The following is a 21,001-nucleotide window of genomic DNA, read 5'->3' on the forward strand; positions in this document are numbered from 1 at the left end:
TGAACCATGGTCTCCAGAATCTTAGCTCAGCATTCAGACTACTGCATGACACTGGATCTGTTGAGTAATATCACTTCTCAATAAGTTTGCACAGCTTGTACCAGGTGCCTGTGTGCATGCATGCAGACAAAGGTGCACACACCAGAACAAAGCTTATTGTTGAGTAATTTGTTTTATTGTTTTGCTTTTGCTTTTATATTGTTGTGTCTGGGCAAGGCCCCATGTAAACCACCCCGAGTCCCTTTGGGGAGATGGGGCGGGGTATAAGAATAAAGTTGTTGTTGTTGTTGTTGCTGTTATTATTATTATGAAAGGTATCTGGTGAGTTGGGGCAAGGACCAAACTTCACTTTATCAAATAGAGCAGGCATGGGCAAACTGTTTTGCCTTGGGGCCACATTGTGGGCCTGGCCAGGAGGGAGTGAGGCCATTTGCACACTGGGTGGTGCATGCCTGCAAGGGGTATGACCAGGGAGGGGGCAAGGCAAGGAGGGGACAGGGCGGGGCCTGGATTATGCTGTCCTCACAGCATAAGGACAGGGCTGCTTGCCCCATCCTGATGCCAGGAGAAAGGCGAGATATGGGGTGACTGCCATGTTCATCTTCCCCAATCCTTGTGCTGTCCTCTTGGCATGATGCCAAGAAGAAGGCAAGACAGGCAGTGGCTGAGAGTGCTCCAAAGGGCTCTCAGTCACCACGTGCCTTCCTTGAGCAGTCCTGCCGGCATAAGGACGAGGCTGCTTGCACCATCTTTATGCTGGAGGGGAGGGCGAGACACGTGGTTGCTGAGAGTGCTGCAGATGGTTCTCAGTTGTGGTGGGCTGTCGTGTCCTTATGCCAAGAGGACAGGGTAAATGAGGAGGGCCTGAGGTAAGCGTCTTGGGAGGCTGCATCCGGCCCCCGGGCCTTAGTTTGCTCATGCCTAAAATAGAGCTTTGACTTTCCAGATATTTTGGACTTCCGCTCCCAGAAGCCTCAGTCACATGGTTAATGCTAAGGGATAGTGTAACATGTATTACTGAACATCTGGACTACCAAAAGTTCTCCAACCTTCCTCGAGAGCAGTGGTTCTCAACCTGTGGGTCCCCAGGTGTTTTGGTCTACAACTCCCAGAAATCCCAGCCAGTTTACCAGCTGTTAGCATTTCTGTGAATTGAAGGCCAAAACATCTGGGAAGCCACAGGTTGAGAGCTTATGTCACAATAGTCTTATGCTGCAATAGGCACACGATAGATTGAAAGCTTATGATGCAATGGTGTAACTACTATGACCACGTACAAATTGTCCTGTGCTTTTTTACTTGTACCCTTATCAAATGAGCTGCCAGGTAGCATACGAACAATTGCAATTGATAATCAAAAGTCAGGACAGGTCCAAAAGCAGCAAGAGCAGTGGTTATAAACATAACCAAACCAATTATGGGAAACAAAAGTGGCCAGGTCCTTTTTATTGCAGGTGTGGTGGATGGGAGCCTAAAATGTAATGAAGGAGTGGTCCCTATAGATAAGATTAGCCAGAGTAGGATAAGAGAGAAGGGTGACTTATACTGGGAGTGAGGACCTGGCCTCGGATGTTGGTGTGAGAAGAAAGTTTGCATAAGTGCATAGGGTCATGAAAAGCAAAAGAGAACTGTAACCGCAGAAGGGAGAGATTATCGCTCAGGACTTTATCTACACAGAAAGAAAATAGAGAAAGAAACACTGAGAGTACAAAGATTCCGCTGAAAAGTTGAAAACATATTCAAGTACAAAGAGTGAAGCATACACACAATGAGGAATTGCAAATTATATTTTGTTTTGTTAGAATTCTAAACTAGCAGTGCCATTAATAGCCACTGAACCAATCAAGGCAGGAGAAATAGCAATTGCCAAAAGAAGAATCAAAACTTCAATATACATGTGAATCAATACATATGGGGTAAAATTCCCCTTGAAACATCCAAGCGAGGGCTTGTAACTATGCTTCGGTCATGGCAGTAGTCTCCTAAAGATTGGAAATTTAATTTTACAGGCTACATCTCTCTGAAGCATAGTGTCCATTGTGGCAGAGGACTCCCTTTAGTAGTCTAAAAAAGAATAATCTTTTCAGGCTTTCTAAAGACTGGATGAACTGAAAGGTGTAAATTGAATAAGGCAGTTGGTGTGATTGCTATTTGTTATATACATTTAGCTATTTATTCATTAGATATTTTCCTCCAAGGACTTCAGAATGATGCCCATTATTGTTAAATCTTCAGAATAACTGTGGAGTAGGTCAGCCTGAGAAACCGTGACTTCTTGAATGTCATGGCTATACGTAGCTAGTCAGGTCTACTCATTTGGCAAGAAACGACAGTCTCACATCAGAAATGTCTTATGCCTTGTGGTGTAGAAATTTGCCTAAGCAAGATGTTCAGGAGCTTACAGTTTAAAAAGGTGTCTCAGAAACCACCTCCATGCATTTAGAAAAAGTTTCAGCACTGCTACTTTAAGTCAAGTCTTTTGACCAGGCCAAAGTTAAAAAGCTAGAGTGTATCAAAGGCTAAATGGAGAACACCAGCTGATTGGGAAACCAGAGCCAGTGTTAGCTTTGGTTTTCTAGCACATTAGCAGTCAAATTGGCAATCCTGAGCAGACTGAAGCATTGTTTGCCTCATAGATTTAGTGAAAATAATAAAGATAGCTTTCCTTGTGGCAGCCATGGGGAACATCTGGCCTTACTGGGCTGTTCTGTGTAATCAGGTGGTTTCCAAAGGATTGTGGAGGTTTACTTCAGAACTGCAAGACTGAAATGCTTCTACCGGTCCTTATTGATAATAAGAACTTTCATCTGAAATACGCTGTAATCTTAGTCCTTCCCTTTCCCCTTTCTCCCACCTAACACTGGAATGCGCTCCCCCACCCCTCACCCCAGGATTTTTGTGAAATGGAATTTATCCCTCAGGCTGAAAGACACTCCCCACCCTTGCTGTAAGGCCCAGGCAGTTATGATTGTCAGATTGGTTGTCACCTGGAAATTTTCTGTTCACCTTAACATCTGCTCCTAAACTGAGAGGTGAAGCAGCTTTGGCTTTTCTCCTTCTTGTCCCTCCCTTGACTCCTGTTGAGTAATATTCAAGGTATTTCTGTGCAATAGATGATATGCTGACTTGGACCAAGGAGCCCTGTGTTTGAATTCCATTCAGCCATGAGGTTTGCAAACAGGTCTGTGTTTCAAACTTTCCGCATTGGTTGTTGAGCAGATAATGTGGAGAAAAGCCATGCATTCAGCCCCCCAATTTTTTTAACTAATAATAAATTCCAGCAGTAGGGTTGTTGTGTGTTTTCCGGGCTGTATGGCCATTTTCCAGAAGTATTCTCTTCTGACTTTTCACCCACATCTATGGCAGGCAACCTCACAACCTCTGAGGATGCATGCCATAGATGTGGGCGAAACATCAGGAGAGAATACTTCTGGAAAATGGCCATACAGCTCGGAAAACACCCTGTGATTCCGGCCATGAAAGCCTTCGACAACAGAATTCCAGCAGTAGTTTCAAATAATAGAAACATAAGAGTTGGAAGAGACCCCAAGAGCCATCTAGTCCAATCCACTGCCATATAGGATCACACAATTGAAGCATTCGCAACAGGTTGCCATCCAGCCTTTGTTTAAACACTTCCAAAGAAAGAAGCGTCACCATACTTTGAGGTGGCATATTCCACTGCCGAACTAATGTTTAAGCGGAATCTCTTTTCTTGTAGTTTGAACCCGTTGCTCCCTATCCTAATCTATGGAGAAGCATAAAACAGACCACCTCTTTCTTCAATATGACATCTTTTCAAAGATTTAAACATTCTTATCATGTCACCTTTCGAGCCTTCGGTGGCCTAGGGGATAAAAGCCTTGTGACTTGAAGGTTGGGTTGCTGACCTGAAGGTTGTCAGGTTCGAATCCCACCCTGGGAGAGCGCAGATGAGCTCCCTCTATCAGCTCCAGCTCCATGCGGGGACATGAGAGAAGCTTCCGACAAGGATGGTAAAACATCAAAACATCCGGGCGTCCCCTGGGCAACGTCCTTGCAGACGGCCAATTCTCTCACTCCAGAAGCAACTCCGGTTGCTCCTGACACGAAAAAAAAGTCACCTTTCAGCCTTCTCTTCTCCAAGCTAAACATTAGTGGTTGGTGGATTAGCTGAAGGACAGACCAGGGAACCAACCCAAGAAATATAATGGGCATAACAAGTGCTCTGTAGCGGATAACATCCTGAACAATAAGCTTCTAAAAATTAAAGCAAACAGATACCTTTAAAAAATACAAAAGGAATAATCACAGCAAAAAATCCAAACTAGCAACAACATTTAGGTTTTTGAGTTCAGAGACAGAGGCAATAATCCAATATTAAGGCTTTCATATGTTATACTCCGCCTTCATATTTATGTACATGTGATAGAGGTATGCAATTTTTAAACATATGAAAAAAAAACCAGAACAATATTTGGAAATATGGATGATTGTTCTCTGTATTGATTCTCAGAACATGTTTTTAAAAATTTAGGATCTAGAGAGGTGGGAGAAGAAATTAGAATCACAGAGTTGGAAGAGACCACCAAGTCCATCCAATCCAACCTACAGTCAAAGCGATCTCTGCCGAGAGAGAAGAGATCTTAGATGTATCCAGTGATGGTACAGAAACATTCTCAGAAGGAGAATTTGGCTGTAAAGTGGAGCTTGGTTTTATAGTTTCAGTATAAACATTCCAAGAGTAGCCACCTTATCACACCAGGGCTTTAAAGTGAGCAGCCTCACATTTCTGCCACCTGCAGAATTCTGAGAAATGTAGTTTAGAGCGGGGGCTTTTGAATTCTCAGCTACAGAGGTCCTCGCCTTCCCAAACTACATTTCCCAGAATTCTGCAAGCAGCAGAAATGCGGGGCTGCCCACTTTAAAGCTGATAACATCATCAATAAAGCAAAGTTTTTAAATAGTGTCTTCAGAGGACAATCAGGGAAAGCAAAATCATTCCTAAATGGGTGAAGTTACAGCTTTCACCCTCTCATTGTGAATCCAAGTACAATGTCTATTCCAAAACATTGTCTTCTGGACATTTGGCATTTTAGATCAGATAGTATCATCAGGACGTAGCTAAAATAAAATTGTAATAGGGATGCTGAGAAGCTTGTAACAAAAATGTCCTAAAAAGGTCAGTGCTTTTCCAACATTGACTTCATCCAAATTCCACCCTGTTTGAAAGGGGATCACTCTGTATAAAAACTTGTCTCCCGCCTGCTCATAAATCAATGACTTCAGTTAGGTGAGAACAGATTGACAAAGTCTCCAAATGTCTTGACATCTTCACTGATTTCAAGACTACATCCTGATATGATATATGAACTAGAGGTTCATTATTTGGATACTATTGAAAACCAACTTTATCAACACTTAGGATCTCATCACATTAAGGCAAAGAAGCATATTCTCCCCTTTTCTCTGCACTGCCGGCACGCTTCTGGCACGGAGTCCCCCAGATTCCATCATATGATGTAATTTTACTACCAGTGGACCCCCATAGGGATCCATGCCAGCCAGCAGCATGCTGGCAACGCAGAGAAATGGAGTTCAGACACCCAACTCATCATAGAAGAGAGAGCCGGAGGAGGCAAAGAGGAAGCGGGGAACAGCAGGGAAACATAGTGGGAAGGAGTATTACAACCCCAATGATCCCAAACAGTAACAGAACACAGCATGATGCAGCCCCGTGATTTTCACTGCTTTTGCTCCAGCTTTGTAAGGGCCATCTGATGAGGTCCTTAAGGACCATTCAGATAGGTGTTTTTAAGTATTGCCTTCCTTCCAAATTATTCCAATATGTATTTGGTTTGCATAGTACTTCATACTGTTTCAGTCTTTGTTCCCATATTTTGACATTTACTATTGAATTAAAATAATCTATCTGAATTTGCAGAATTGTGAATTCTGTATTGTATCAGTTCCAAATAAGGAAGTCGCCCAAACTATGCATGAACAACTGCTGGAGATGCCACAGTTCACTTCTCTGATTTTCCCTGGTGGTGCATCTGAACATGGGCCATCATACAGTGCAGTGGTTCTTAACTTGTGGGCTGGAGCCCAGCAGTGGGCTGCAAGAACAAAAATCCGGTTCACGAACCTCCGTCCACTTTATTTATTTATTTTATTAATTTTATTTCTGATTCTTTCCTCAGAGCTGACCATTGCGTTGGATAGACCACATCAGCTCTAGATGATTAAATATGGTTTTCTGTGGGCAAGCAGATGGCAACTACTGGATGGCATATGTTCTGTTTCAGAAACTAGAATGGATGTGGTCTATCCAAATCAATTTTCTGAATTTGCACCCCAAATTATGAAACTGAATCTAAAGTCAACCAAAAACTGATTCATAACCCTTTTGGTACTAATGTTGGAGAGTGGTCCCTGGTCAAAGTGGGCCCTGGTCAAAGTGGGCCCTGGTCAAAAAGATTGGGAAGCACTGATATAGTGGCTTAATACCATGTTGTTTGGGCTTAGAACTAAATTGCATACTGCATTAAGATGTGACATGCAGCTGAACCTCTATTTTTTCTCACTGCTAAGGAAGCATTGAGGACCTGATATTGAGTGAGACCAATAGATGCAAGTAAAGAAAGTTTAAGCTCCTTCCCCTGTTTGCAGTGCAATCTCTCTTACTGAGATCTAAAAAAAGAAAAACTTACCGTGGTAGTACATGAAGTTTTAAATTTACTTTGGAACTCACATGAGGAAGGCTAAATTTAATAAGTGAACTTTCTAGGAAAAGAAAGAATATGAGGCACTGTATGTCTGTGGTATATAGTTTAACTCTTGTTGTTTTTAATTTAAACCTAGAGCTAAATCCATCTCCTTATTCCACTGAATAGACCCATCAAATAAACGAGGACCGGATAAATCAACTGTTCTGTTCCATCAATTTAATTGATTTTTTCTATTTGGCCCTAGCCATTGGATTTAGGGCAAAATGGGAATCATAGGACCTTCAGTGCTCTACAGATGATCCTGTCTTGTGCAGTTTTTTAAAACAATCAGTCAGCAGAACTGTATTCATTAAAAGCTGTCTGGCTGTATAATTAAATAATGTTTATCGCAATTTCTTCTCATGTACGTACCATACCTTTGGCATTTTAAAAATGTGACTGCAAAATCAACCTGTCCTCAATATCTTTGAGGAAAGCCTGTTGCAGGAAGGAGCATGGGTTAATGTTTGATTTCACTTCAAGTGTTTCTACTGCAGGTACAGTGTCTGCAGCAGGCTGTTTTCTTTTAACTTGGGTGAAGACGTTCCTTGCAGTTCTTGTTTTTGTCCTGTTTTACTGCATGCGCCAGCTGTGTTTCCTTTTTGCAGCTTTCTTATCCCTTCACTTTATTTGTCATATGGGGATGGATTTAAAACAGATTTTTGAAGTTCCATATAAACTGCTTGTATTTAAAAACACTATTAAGTTCTATGGTCCAGCACTGATTGATGGTCCAGCACTGGTGGATGCTCACACAGACATTACCTGATTTAGTACCTGTTTTCAGATGCTGGAAAGTATGAAAAGCAGAGAGTATGAAAGGATGTGTTTGCCATTTTTACAAATTTGTCATGAGAAATATCCTTAGGGGCTGTCCAAATGGTTTGGATGCATGCAGTCTACTGGCTTTGTTGACCTACTACCATGCTAAATCATCCAGGACTTTCTACAACTAATGTTATTACTCTGAAAAACATGCTACAGTATCTTCAACAGAATTATACCTATGTCTGTACAGTGCACCCTTGGTAACTCCTGCTGTTTAGTTCTAAGCATACATATGTACACACAGTTACTTAAATCTGTGGCTGACCAAGTCCTGTTATATACAATGAAATAGTCAAATGGCATCCCTTATATAAAATGACAGAATAAAGGTTTGCTTTTTGGGTTTTGAAAAAAGTATTTTCAAGCTGTCGTTGGTTAAATCCTTGGTGTAGAAATTGTGGTATGGAGCGCTGACAGTATATGTAAAATACCATTAATATTATATACCGCTTCAAAGTACAGTAAGAGACAGGTCCTTGATCTCAGGAGGTCACAGTGAGAAATTCAACACAGGATAGGAAGTGACCACAAGGATTAATGAGGAATGACTGTATGACTGTTTGAGTAACATCTGCTTGGCCAAAGTATTTCAGTGAGTGGTGATTTTACATAGAGATGTGTTTTCAGAATCTTTTCCCCCTTTAAACACACACGGCTGGTATCAGAGGTATCTGTGCTATTTTTTTTCTCAAAACCAAATGAAGTCCTCCTTAACTTCTAACACTTTTAATGCCATTTTGACCACCAATGATCAATTCATTAAGCTGGCTGCTTGGGATATTTTATGGTTTTGAAATAATTCATATCCATTGATCACGCTTTAGTTTTGATGCTAGTTACTTTGTCTGCCTACACTTTTACGCAAGGGGGTCAGAGTTCAAATTTTCATTCAAACACAAGGCTCACTGGGCGAATGTGGACCAATTGTTTGCACTCTATCCTTGTCAGAGACAGAACGCCAGCAAGTAAAACAAAACTCAGTTTATTGAGGTTACAGAACTAAAAACGCCCGTAGGAAACAAAGAACAGGGCAAACACTTGACTTCAGTGGGATAAATAACAAAAAACAGCTCAGTTTGAGCTTAAATGGTTCAAAGGAATAAACCGGGTTAAACAGCAGTATAATCCGGATTAAATCAAAGTGCTTACTTCAGCTTGGCAAACAATGCAAACAAAAGAGGATCAACAGGAGTCAGAATGTAAACAAAAGACTGGTAGCAGATTCCTCTCTGCTACTCAGAAACAGCAGGGGAGTAAAACAGACTTGTTTATTCCTCCCTGCAGCGAACGAAAGCGTGGTCGTAGTCAGGATTCAGGTTTAGGGTAACGGCAGTCAGCAGGGTCCCAATCCGGTCCAGAAGATCAATAGCCAAGCGTAGTCGTCAAGGAATCCAAAGGTCTCACCGATAGCCAGCAGCAGGGTCAATCCGGAATCGTAGTCAGTCAGTCCAGCGTCAATCCAGTGAAAGTAGGTATTGCCCGTCAAAAAGACGACGGAGGTTCAAGCTATCAAGATTAAACACAAGTTGCACAGAGAAAAACCCCACACAGTTCCTCCCGCCGTCGATGCCCAATGTCCTTGGTAAACTTACGTATCCAGTAGCGAATCACACCCGTCTTCAGGAAGTTCCCAAACAAAAGCCCAAGCGTCCGTCCAGATTACCTTGCCCAACGCAATTAGACATTGGTCCCAAACCCCATTTTATCCCAGTTCAAGCTCATCATCGCTGTCAGCTGCCATCCCAATTCCAGACGCCCCAACATCATCATCCTCATCAGAGCTTAAGCACCTTCGACTACGCCCCACAGCATCCCCAGCTGTGGATCCCGCTCCATCCCTCCAACCAGTCCATGGGTCTGATCCTGCAACCCGCCAATCACCTCCCACGCTGTCATTGCCTGTTTCCCCAACACCCAAATCCTCCCTCACACAAGTCCATTCCATGTCATCCTCCTCCGAGCTGACCATCTCTTCCTCCAAACCCTGAGAAAAACCCTCAAATGAGTCCTCATCTGTCGGCTCTGCAAACAAATCCTGGAGACGTTTTCTTTCACACTCCTCGAGAGTGTCTGACTCTCGAGGAGTCTTACGACCCCTTCTTCCATTACCAGAGCCCGAAGGCTCAACCATAACAATCCTACTTTGCATAACATGAAATAACCTACAGTTGTTTACATCATCCTATGGTCTCTGGAGGAAGGGGAAATACATGTAGAAAAGATCGTCCAATATAAGATTTTTAAAGGTGTTTTGAAGATAGCCTGTATTTTTGCTGCTTTGTGGTGCCAAGCTCTGGCTCTTAATTCCCCCCGCCCCCCTTATCTAGTACTTACTACTTTTTCCAACTTCTGTACATTTTGAAACTAATTTTTTCAAACTCTGAATGCTCATGTCTATCAGTATCAATAGTTCATCTCCTTCAACTAAAAGGCAGAGAGGTTATGGTGCAGATAAGGCACAATGGCCTCTGAGTTTTATAATTTCCCCCCAAAATGATAAGAAGGAATTGACATATATAAACCTTACAGTAGAAAGTTTGAAGCCTGATAAGTGATAAGAAGAGAGCCTCCCTACTAAAGGAGTCGGTCTAGTGATTTTTCCAGCTACAGTATATTGTTCCTTTCTGCACCTACCTCCTTTTTTCTTATGTCAAAGACAGGGGGAAACCTTATTTGGGTCTATCCTGTCAAAGTTTAATCTCAGTCTTCATAGGTTCTGGGAAAAATACATTATTTGCTTATAATCTGGGGTTTGTAGCCAATTTGAACTTCTTCATTCCTTACTTCGCAGTGTCTTTGGCTATGCCATCTATAGAACATACAGAAAGTCTCATAGGATTTTCTATGGTTAATTTTTATCTGTTTGTACTAATGTGTCAAGAGAGGCTCTTTCTTGTCATTGCAACAATAGCAGTAGCTCATTATTAGGCTTAACTGTACTACTTTCCCCAAATGAACTACTGTAGCTCTTTTTGCCAATTCCCTTTTCTTGGCAATGATTGGAGTGACATGTGGACCACTCATCAGTTTTGCAAACCTTATATGTGCCTTGCTGTCCAATTTCAGCACCATCACATTGGCAAACAACTATTGCATGGCTTTAAAGCAGAGCACCGTGCAAATGTATACCTTTAAAGTTGCATTGAAAACAAGAAGATACAGTGTTCCCTCACTACTTTGTGGTTCACTTTTCACGGATTCACTGTTTCACGATTTTTCAATAAACTCTAAAAGACTATTATAAATCATAAAAAATTACAATTTACAGCCTAAGGAAGGGAGGAAGGAGAAGCCAATGGGAGAGAAAAGGAGCCCAAGCGGCAACAGGAGGAGAAGGAGGCAATTTATCAACACACGATTGGTTGATAAAGACTTAAAATAGTGTATAACTACTAAAATAATGTATAAATATTAAAATAAATAGTGTCCCTACTTCGCGGATTTTCACTTATTGCGGGTAGTCCTGGAACTTAACCCCCCGTGATAAGTGAGGGAACACTATACATTTCCCACATTCCTTGTTTTCAAGCATGCTGTAGTTTGGATCCTTAACTTATTTTCATGCAACATTTCCAGAGCTTGCCTTTTGATAGACAAACCCCTCAACTTGTTCAAATCATTGTTGTTCTGGAGTTCAGACTCAAACTAATAATCTGTTTTTATATAACACCCCTTGGCCCCAATGAAATACTAATTTATTGAAAACCAGGATCTTTAAATCTTCCCCACTGGATCTTCTTCACTATTAAAGGATTATGTAGTTGCTGTTTACATAACTTTAGTTTACTTGGAAATGTTACAACTATTGTGCTGACTGCCTTTTGCGGGTCAATATAGATGTTACAACATTGGCTACATTTCACAACGGATATTTGAATGTAGCCTTGAAGGGTAAGCAAAGTTGTGGACTATTATATAGTTACTTTACATAAGCCTGTAAGAGAAAAGGATATACATTCTGAAAGTTTAGATTATTGTGTATATACATTGCGTGTCAATTTGCTGAAAACAAACTATGTTCCACTTTTAACATGTTGTCATAATATTTTGTAGAGTCTTAGTAGACAGAATCCAGATCTGTTTCTATTTGTCTTACTTATGGTAATTCTGACTAACATAATTTGGTTCCTTCTCCTCTGAAAACTCACTTTCATGTGTGTCAGATTGGATGCTTGTAGACATAAATATTATTTTTAAAAATATTTATGTAAAAAATTTATGTTTCCAAATCCACAGTCAAAAAGTACATTTATCAGGATCAACCAACATATCCTCAAAGAAAAAAAGCATAATTTTTATTCTTCTAGAATATTTCCATCCAGCAGATGTTCTGCTGACTGAGGTGCAGGTAAATGGGGAAAGGAAGAAACAATCTGGCTTCTTGTTAAATTCACAGAACAAAACAGTCTGCAGCAGCCATAATCTTGAAAGATAGCATAGAAAGAGACTGAAGACATAATGGGATCACAGGTTAAGGTTCTTTTTTTGTGTCATTAACAAAAATAGGTTATCTGTGACTGCAGAGTGTGTCATTCATACCACGTTTGGGTGGTAGTCCCTCCTATAATGTACATGTAACCAGCACAGTTCCTATGCAATCTCTCAGTTCCTTTTTGTCCAATAGAATCATCATCAAAGGAATTGTTGGTGAGCTTGTCTGTCTTTTGGATTTTTTGGCCTGATTTCTGGACTTCTCTTAATTGCATTTTGGCTTGGTTTTGGACTCTGGTTTTTTACTTGATTATGTACTTCTTGTCATCAAACAATGGGTTTTGGTTTGGTTTGGCGGTTCAGCTCACTATATAGCCTCAAAATGGCTATAGGGCCAAGGTATATGAGAAATATGGTCATTCAAACTGTCTTCTATGCCTGGGTGTAGGTTATAATGTACATGGCTGCTTGCTCTCCTTGTCAGGGATTCACCCCGCAGGAGCACAAAAACCACTCTTCAAGGTCCAAAGCTCTCCTATGGGAGAGATCATTACTTTGGATTGCACAACATGGTTTCTTCCACCTCCTTTGCCAGAAAGGCTCACATTTATTTATTTATTTATTTATTTATTATTTACATTATTTATTTAGACCCCACATTTCTTTCTGTGTTAACTCAAGATTGGGATCCAACTGGGACTAGGATCATCTCCATATTTATCATGTAATCCTTTGCTGAAGTCCTCATCACATTGTTGGTACTGTTATAAATCTTGATTGTTATAGATATGGATGTGATTTAGGATGATAGAGTATCACAACTCACACAGGCATGTGAGACACCCATAATTGGACATTCTCACACTGCTTTCCTGAAGGGTTATTTCCTATGTTCCCTATTGGAAGCTATTCAATGTAGCATTGCTGCCTATGTGCCCTTAAAGTCGATCAACCTAGTTGGAGGATTCACATGGTTTAGGTGATTTTTAGCCTGTACATTTTCATTCTGCCCGAAGTGCTGTTGGCCTTTACTGAACCAGGACATTGTTTTTCCTGCATTGATGCAGAACACTACCTTGGACATTGCGTTGCTTTGGTTTTCAGTGGATGCTAGTCTTTTATGGAGACAGGACTGAGGCCTTCTGCAATTACTGGAGACTTTTTGTGTGCCCCCACCCCCCAGCTATTTTTGAAGTAGGTTACTTCTACCATTCACCAAAGCTACATTGTCTGATTTTCTAACCCTAACCCTGACTGTGATCTGCCACTATAGACTTGATGCAAGATACAGGGGTGATGTTGCATTTGGGAGAGCCATGCTGTTTTCCTGTCTTATGTGACACTCCTATAGTGAGTAACTTGTTAGTCTCCCTTTTTTGTGAGTTATAGAAGCCCATGAAAAAGAAGGAGAAGAAGAAAGGGTTACTTATGTGCTCACACACCTGCCTAGATCTTTTCTTCAGTGAACTGAGGGATTGATCAGGAACTGGCGTGGTCACATGTTCCAGTGACAGAAGGGCTGCCACCAAAACATGTAATAGCCGTAAAACTTTCTGAAGAATGCACTGTACAAGTACAGCTAAGCCATTTCACAGGTGACCGCTTGGAGTATTATGGTTACAAGTGAGAAGCTGATTACTAATTTTTGAAAATATGAACTTCATCAGATATTTGAATTTGACTTTAGGACAATTAACCTCTTTGTTGTCAATAGTGTCAAACCTGAAGGTGACATTTAATTACACTTGAATTTAGACATTATGATGCTGGGTTGAAGGAACATCAGAATATAAATCTGGTGGAAGATGTTGGGGTATGGAAAACATTTTATCACCCAGAAACTCTTTCATATCACACAACTATAGGGCTGAGGTTGTACTTTAACTGCCGCAGCATTATACCTGACGAATCTTGGAGTTTGCACTTTGGAAAGGGGTACTTAAAATTATTAATGCAAGAGCCCTAGTGGCTCACCAAGCAGTAAATCCCTGGATTCCATGGGTTGCAGACATGGCAGTTAAAGTGGAATCATCCTCTTATAAGTGTATAGTGTGAATGGTCCCCAGATGTTTTGGTCTACAGTTATCATCAGCCCTATCCAGCCGAACCCTTGGTCAACTCTTATGGGAGATGAAAGCCAAAAAAGGACCCTCTCCCACACTCTATTCTTTTCCCGTAAACCAAAGACCTATATGCTGAAATGCTAATAGTTATGTGCTGAAATGCTAAGAGAGATGTTTGTGTAGCCTCTCCCATTTTTAGAGTCAGTTGTGGCTTGGAAAAGAGCTGAGCGGTTTATATAAACACCCTGCAGTCATAATCATTCAACCTTCATTAAAATAAACATTGAGGTGATTATCAAGAGACTGACGAAAGCACAGAGGGATGTGTGGAGTGATGGGTGCTTGTCTCAGTTTTTGAGCCTCTTTTACAACATGCTGAAATATGTCTGAAGTTGACATTAAGAAAACATGACCCTGCTTGGAGGTCTGGCTCTTTGGTGTATGCAGGTCACAGGCTGTGACATGATAGAGATGCTTCACTGATGCCACAGTATTTTTTTACAATGTCTAAGTGTCCTGTTTTGACTTCTTAGCAGCTCCTGTGATCGTAAGCATTTCAAAGCATTTCTTTTTTCTTTTGCATAGTTCAGGAAAAGCACCAACATTGCTTTGCAACTTATGGTGCTGATGGAGAAAAACAGGTACCCTGGAAATGTACTGGTTTGTATCAGTACAAACAGATGTTGATGATTTCTTAAATTTTCTGTGGAGGGTTTATTAACTTATATTGTACAACATTTAGACAAATATGTTTTTGGAAGCATGTGAATACTCAAGTGCAGAGCCTTTAAAAATGTTAAGAAATATTCAGTTGGAAGATGGGACAGGTATAATGATGCCAGAGGAACCCGTCCAGTCACAAACTGACTTCCCTTCAGCAAGGTTCTGCATCATTTGACTTTGAAATTCAGTAGAGTCTCACTTATCCAACATAAACGGGCCGGCAGAACATTGGATAAGCGAAAATGTTGGATAATAAGGAGGGATTAAGGATAACCTTATTAAACATCAAATTATGTTATGATTTTACAAATTAAGCAACAAAACATCATGTTTTACAACAAGTTTGCCACTTGTTATAATAATAATAATAATGTACTTTATTTATATTTCACTCTATCTTCCAAGGGGGCCCAGAGTGGAGTACAACATACATAAGCAAATATTCAGTGCCATTAATAAAGTGGAATAACAATGACATACAAATACATAGAACAAAGGTAAAGGCTTCCCCTTTCATCTCCGGCTTTCTGGAGGCGGTGCTCGACTCTGGCCGTGGGGAGGTGCTCTTGTTCCATTTCAAGTCAAGGAGCCTGTTGTGCATAGACATCTGGTCGTGTTGCATGGCTGCATGGACACTTTATTACCTTCCTGCTGAAACAGTACCTATTCATCTACTCACATTTGCATGTTTTCGAGCTGCTAGGTTGGTAGGAGCTAGGGCTAACAGTGGGAGCTCACCCCAGCCCACTGTCTAGAACTGCCAACCTTTAGGTCAGCAGATTCAACAGTACAACAGTTTAAGCCATTGCACCACCATGTCTGCCCCCAATCAATTAATAAACTAATTTTACTATTCAGATAGAATAGACCATACTGAACATTCACTTAATTGACTTATTGCAGTTGCAATTTGGATTCCAAGGACATATATCAACACTGTTTTTGACATAGTTATGAAACGTAACACCTGCTTGTTTGGCCTGGGTCCAGATTTCTGAAATACTTTGATTTTCTTCCCAATATCCATCAGTCAGCTTTCCAATATGTGCTTTTCTGTCCAAGCTTCTTGAATAATTTCAGCAACTATGTTTTTGTTTCTTGCTTGGAATTTTTTTCTGTTTGTTTTGGAGGCAAGAGTCCTGTTTTGCACTGCCTTTTGAGCTTTTCTTCAAATTAACATCTGTTCACTTTCCTGCTTGTCTTTGACATGCTATATATAGAGTTAGAAGACATCCCATTTCCTCAGAAAAATGGAAACTCACTAAATATAGATCAAAATAGAGAACAACCTGCTGTGCCTCTGAATGTATAGAAATTCCTTACAGTGTCAGGCTATAATCCTCTACTTGCTTACCTGGCAATAACCTCCACTCCAATTATTGGCCCTTATTTGCTTACAAGTAGGCCTAGAGAAAATAAAACATATTGAGAAAGGAATGCCTTGCTTTCTGCTTTTGGGGCAGGTTCCGAAACTGCTGTGCCATTGAACAGATACCATCTGCTACCACTTGCTTCTTCTCTAATTTTTCTCCCTCTGCACTTTTCTGTCTTATTTGGTGAATATTAGCTAAGTTAAAGATTGCTGAAAGGGAAGGAATGTTCCAGTGGTGGCTGTGGCTAAGGAACTGGGCTTTTTTATTCTCACTGCATAAACAATAGGAAGCTTCAAGTAGTACAAAATAGTACAAAATGTTGTTGTCAGCCTTATTGCTGGAAAAGGGACAAGGAACTCAGTTCTGTGTTACATTTATCTTTTGAATGCAATCACTTTTTGTTAGGGTGACTGCAAAGTGTTACTACAATTAGGGTCTCTCCAACAAAGACAAACCAGTTCCAAAGGGAAGTTAAAAACTGGAGCATCAGTGAGGGATTCTGGTAATTCTGCTTCAATATTTTCATGACAATCACAAAGAGTTTGCTCTTCCCCGGTCTCTGTATTTTGCTACAAGTTATCTCCTACAAATGTGATCTGTGACCTTTGTCATGTTGCTAATACAGATTAAGAATCCGCTGTGTGTAATTCCAAAATCTGAAATTTTCCAATTTTTGTGACTACGATCATGATAACTTTACTTTCTGATTCATAGGATGCTTTTTATTGTGATATATATAGCCATCCTGATTAGTCACCATTGATGGCTCTATCATCCATTAATCTGTCCAATGCTATTTTAATGTTGTTCAAGTTGTGCTATCACTAGTCCACATCGCTCCCTCTAACAGCAAATCTGGCTGATTGTTTCTTCTATCAAGAAACAAAAGAATTGCATGACCATGTTTGGGGGAAAACACAACACAGCTTACAATTTAGTATTTATTAATATTGCTTTACTTTAGTTGACAGTTGGATTATGTTTTAATTTTGGCCTTCTGTATGCTTTTAATCGTATTGTAAGCCCCTGCATAAAATCCAGTCCAGTCAGGAGTGTCTGTGGTCTGTAGCCACTGGATACTGAATGCAGGAAGAGTGGAAATGGAAGAATAGAATAGAATAGAATAGAATAGAATAGAATAGAATAGAATAGAATAGAATAGAATAGAATAGAATAGAATAGTTGTGATAGAAAGGGGAAAGAGTTGGGAAGGAAAGAGAATAGTTTGGGAAATGGTATGTTTAACTAGGTGGTACACTTAAGAGGAGCTCTCTCTGCAGAAATATTTTATTGCAGGTCACATTTGTTCTTAGTGCCAAATTCCTACATTTGCTTGTTTTGACAAGCAACTATTTTAAAAGCAGGCAGTGAAGACATGATCCCTGTGTCAAACAGTAGCTGAGCTGATAATTGGTAAGAGATGGTTTTTGTCAATCTGAAGGTAATGCCTTCAACACCCACAATGTATGTTCTCTCTAGTGTTCATTCACTTGTGTAAACCTGCCAGTCAATCATCATTTAAATCACAAAGGGAAAAGATTCCTCCAACTTCTTTATAATGCCTGTCACAATATTTGGATCTTCTCTGAATGCCATGACTCCTGGTAGTAGCTGAGGAATGGGAAATTTCAGCATTAACAACTGAGCTCCTGGATTAACAGGAAACTTCCATTTCACTTTTAGTATGAATGTTGTGACTCCTGGTTGGGTGAAATATGATATTGCCACAATGTCTAGTTTGGAATACATTATGTTTTAAGCAGAGAGCTGAAAATGTGGTCTGTGTGAACCGGAATCCTACAAGTATCTGAAAAGATTTCTAAAGATCAGAAATTGTTTTTTAGCTAATTAAGTCCATCAGGTTCACTTTTGTGAACTTGGCTTTATTTGCACAAAAACAGTGTAACTAACGTATCTTAGTTGCCCTTCAGGAACAGGGAGGCTCTGGGCTAATGCTACTGATTTCTGGGACCTCATCTGGATCAAATCTCTAAACCTGTCTCATTGCTTTGACAGTTGTTCGTACTCTGCCATGGACTCCTACAGCTTGCTCAGCTCCTCTACAGTGCCTACTTCAAGAGCAGCCTGTCAACCATTGAAAAACGCTTTGGTCTCTCCAGTTTATCCTCTGGCTTCATTTCCAGTTTGCATGAGGTAATTGCATTAGACATGCATCTTTAATACAAGGCTGAGGGAACTAGTTTTTTACTGTTTCTCTGTGTGTCCCTTGCCTTGTAAGATGACTGTGGCTGATAAAGTCGTAGATACTTCTTGAATTATGAACTGGAGGAGTTTTTTAAACATAAGGTGGGTGGGTGGATGGACAGTCAGATGGATAACTGATACTTTGTAAGTTTTTAATCTGTATAAGTATTTTGTATGTTGAGTCCCAGCATTAGGGAAAACAGGATATAAATAAATAAAATAAATGAGTATAAAAATAATATGGAGCTGCAGTCCCAAAAAGTAAATTTTCCAAATAGGGTAGATGTTGGATGACTTTCAAACAATAACAAGGTTGGGCAAACTTTGCCCTCCAGATGTTATTGTACTGCACACACCATCATTAGGAGTTGCAATCCAAATGCATATAGGAAATACTTTGAAGTCAAGAGCACACAGGACAACAACATTCAACAAAATGTTTTAACACTTGTTCTTGGAAATACTGCCGAAACAGCACTGTGTTTCCCTTTTTACCCTTTCCTCTGTTCCATATCACTGTTGATTCTTACTGGTGTATATCGAGTGGGGCCAGTGAAACATTGCAACATTGTAAGGTAGATAAGGGCTGCTGAGAATTATGGACAAGGGACAGTTCCATATGTCACAGTCATTCAGTCACCCACACTGTAATTCTAGTTTGTCTTTGAAAAGCTGTACAATTGTTGTTTAGAGCAAAGCATATAACTGTGTTATTGTCCTTTTGAAAATATGGAGGACATTTTCCCCGTAATATTTCATAGGAGGCTCTGTGTGGGCTCAGAAATGCAGTGATACTTAAATTTCCCAATAACTTGCCGGGCCTTTTTGATTTTGCTGCTCCCTTTATAGAGCACTTGAAGCAGATGCAGAAATGAGCTATTCTTTATGTTTCGGAAATTGCAATTTCAAGGCAAGTAGCATGGAAACAGCTTTAGAGTCACATTTTGTAAACACAATGTATTCCTCCCATAGCAAGAATCTTTGGGCAGAACTTTTCCAACATAAGGGAAAGTGGGAAAGAATATTTTTGGGGTTCAGGGCCTCCTGCCATCTGTCCATTTCCCTGGAAAACAGGAAAGCCTGACCTACATTTCTGTGCCTTCCTACAAATGGAGTCCAGCTACACCCATGGATTTAAGAGATAAGCGCTTTCTGCCAGCCCTCAGAAGTGTTGCCGCATCTGATGTGTAATGCTGTAATATACCCACTAATGGTATAGTAAAAGAAGGTGCAAACCCCCCAATTTGTTGCAGAGATGTGAGTCAGACCATTACAACATTTCCTGCCTATTTCAACAATTAAGACTGACACTTTACACATGCTGATAGGCTTTATTATAGCAATGCCTTTTGCAGTAGCCCCATAATTACAACTTCAGTCATGTTTCCCATGAGAAATCCTTCTTCCCAAGGGAATATCGTCATCATCACTTTGGGTTGGAACCCAGACAGTGGCAGTGGTTTTGCTGTGCTTCTACAAAGCTCTGTTTATAATCCAGAAGACCCTCTGTCTCCATGTCTCAATTTTATACTATGTTACCCAACCTAATGGTCTTTATGTTGCTTTTTGCTTGGGTTTCTTTTTTCTGAGAGATGTAAAGATGCTCTCCTTTTCCCATCACTAAACCCAGTAGCTTAAGAACTATTAAACAGAGTGCAGTGTGTAACAAGAGCATCTTCTGCTAGATCCAAAAAGGTTTTGGCACTTCCGCATCCACGGCCGGCTCTAGGTCATTTTCAAGTGCAAGCGAACAGAATTTTGACGCCCCCCCCCCCCAACAAACCAATCACTGACAAATAAAAGCGTTGGATAAGCGAAAATGTTGGATAATAAGGAGGGATTAAGGAAAAGCCTATTAAACATTAAATTACATTATGATTTTATAAATTAAGCACCAAAACATCATGTTTTACAACAAATCAACAGAAAAAGCAGTTCAATACATGGTAATGTTATGTAGGAATTACTATATTTACGAATTTAGCACCAAACATTGCAATGTATTGAAAACATTGACTACAAAAACATTGGCTACTAACAAATTGACTGCAAATAAAGATAGAATTGCATAAAATAAACTTGCAGTAACAACATTGTCAGAAGTTAAATCCGTAAAAACTCCAGTTATTGCTGCCTAAAGAAATAGCTGTGGATCCGGGCGGGAGGCCGACTGCGTTGGCTAATCCAGAACATTGGATAAGTGAAGGTTGGATAAGCGAGACTCTACTGTACTAACTATGGCGGACTCTGCTTAGCTTCCAAAATCAGTTGGGAGTTGGTACTTTTAGGGTACGTAGGTCCTAAGATGGATATATCACCCTCAGTTATCAAGAGTAAAATAAATACAAATTAAAACTTTAGAAAACAAGAGTCTGTACAAAGAAACACTAATGGGGGGGGGGATTAACATTTTGAGAAAGCATTGTATTTTTTGGATTGCTGTAAGTTCTTCCCCAGTCTCCAACAGACCTCAACCTCTGAGGATGCCTGCCATAGATGTGGGCAAAACATCAGGAGAGAATGCTTCTGGAACATGGCCCTACAGCTCGGAAAACTCACAGCAACCCAGTGATTCTGCCCATGAAAGCCTTTGGCAACACATTATTATTATTATTATTATTATTATTAT

The 21,001-nt window shown here is 40.3% G+C and overlaps 1 protein-coding gene across 1 annotated transcript in view; it reads left to right on the top strand.

Moving 5' to 3' along the window:
* The window catches only part of slco2a1 (solute carrier organic anion transporter family member 2A1), a 75,123-nt gene that overhangs the window by 15,503 nt on the left and 38,619 nt on the right, over positions 1-21,001 (top strand). Inside the window, exon 4 of the mRNA XM_008106364.3 lies at positions 18,184-18,321. Within this exon, the coding sequence (XP_008104571.3) occupies positions 18,184-18,321 (138 nt within the window). The remainder of the gene's footprint in view (positions 1-18,183; positions 18,322-21,001) is intronic.

This window comes from Anolis carolinensis, chromosome 3 (genome assembly GCF_035594765.1).
Source record: "Anolis carolinensis isolate JA03-04 chromosome 3, rAnoCar3.1.pri, whole genome shotgun sequence".
In the NCBI taxonomy this organism is placed as follows: Eukaryota; Metazoa; Chordata; class Lepidosauria; order Squamata; family Dactyloidae; genus Anolis; species Anolis carolinensis.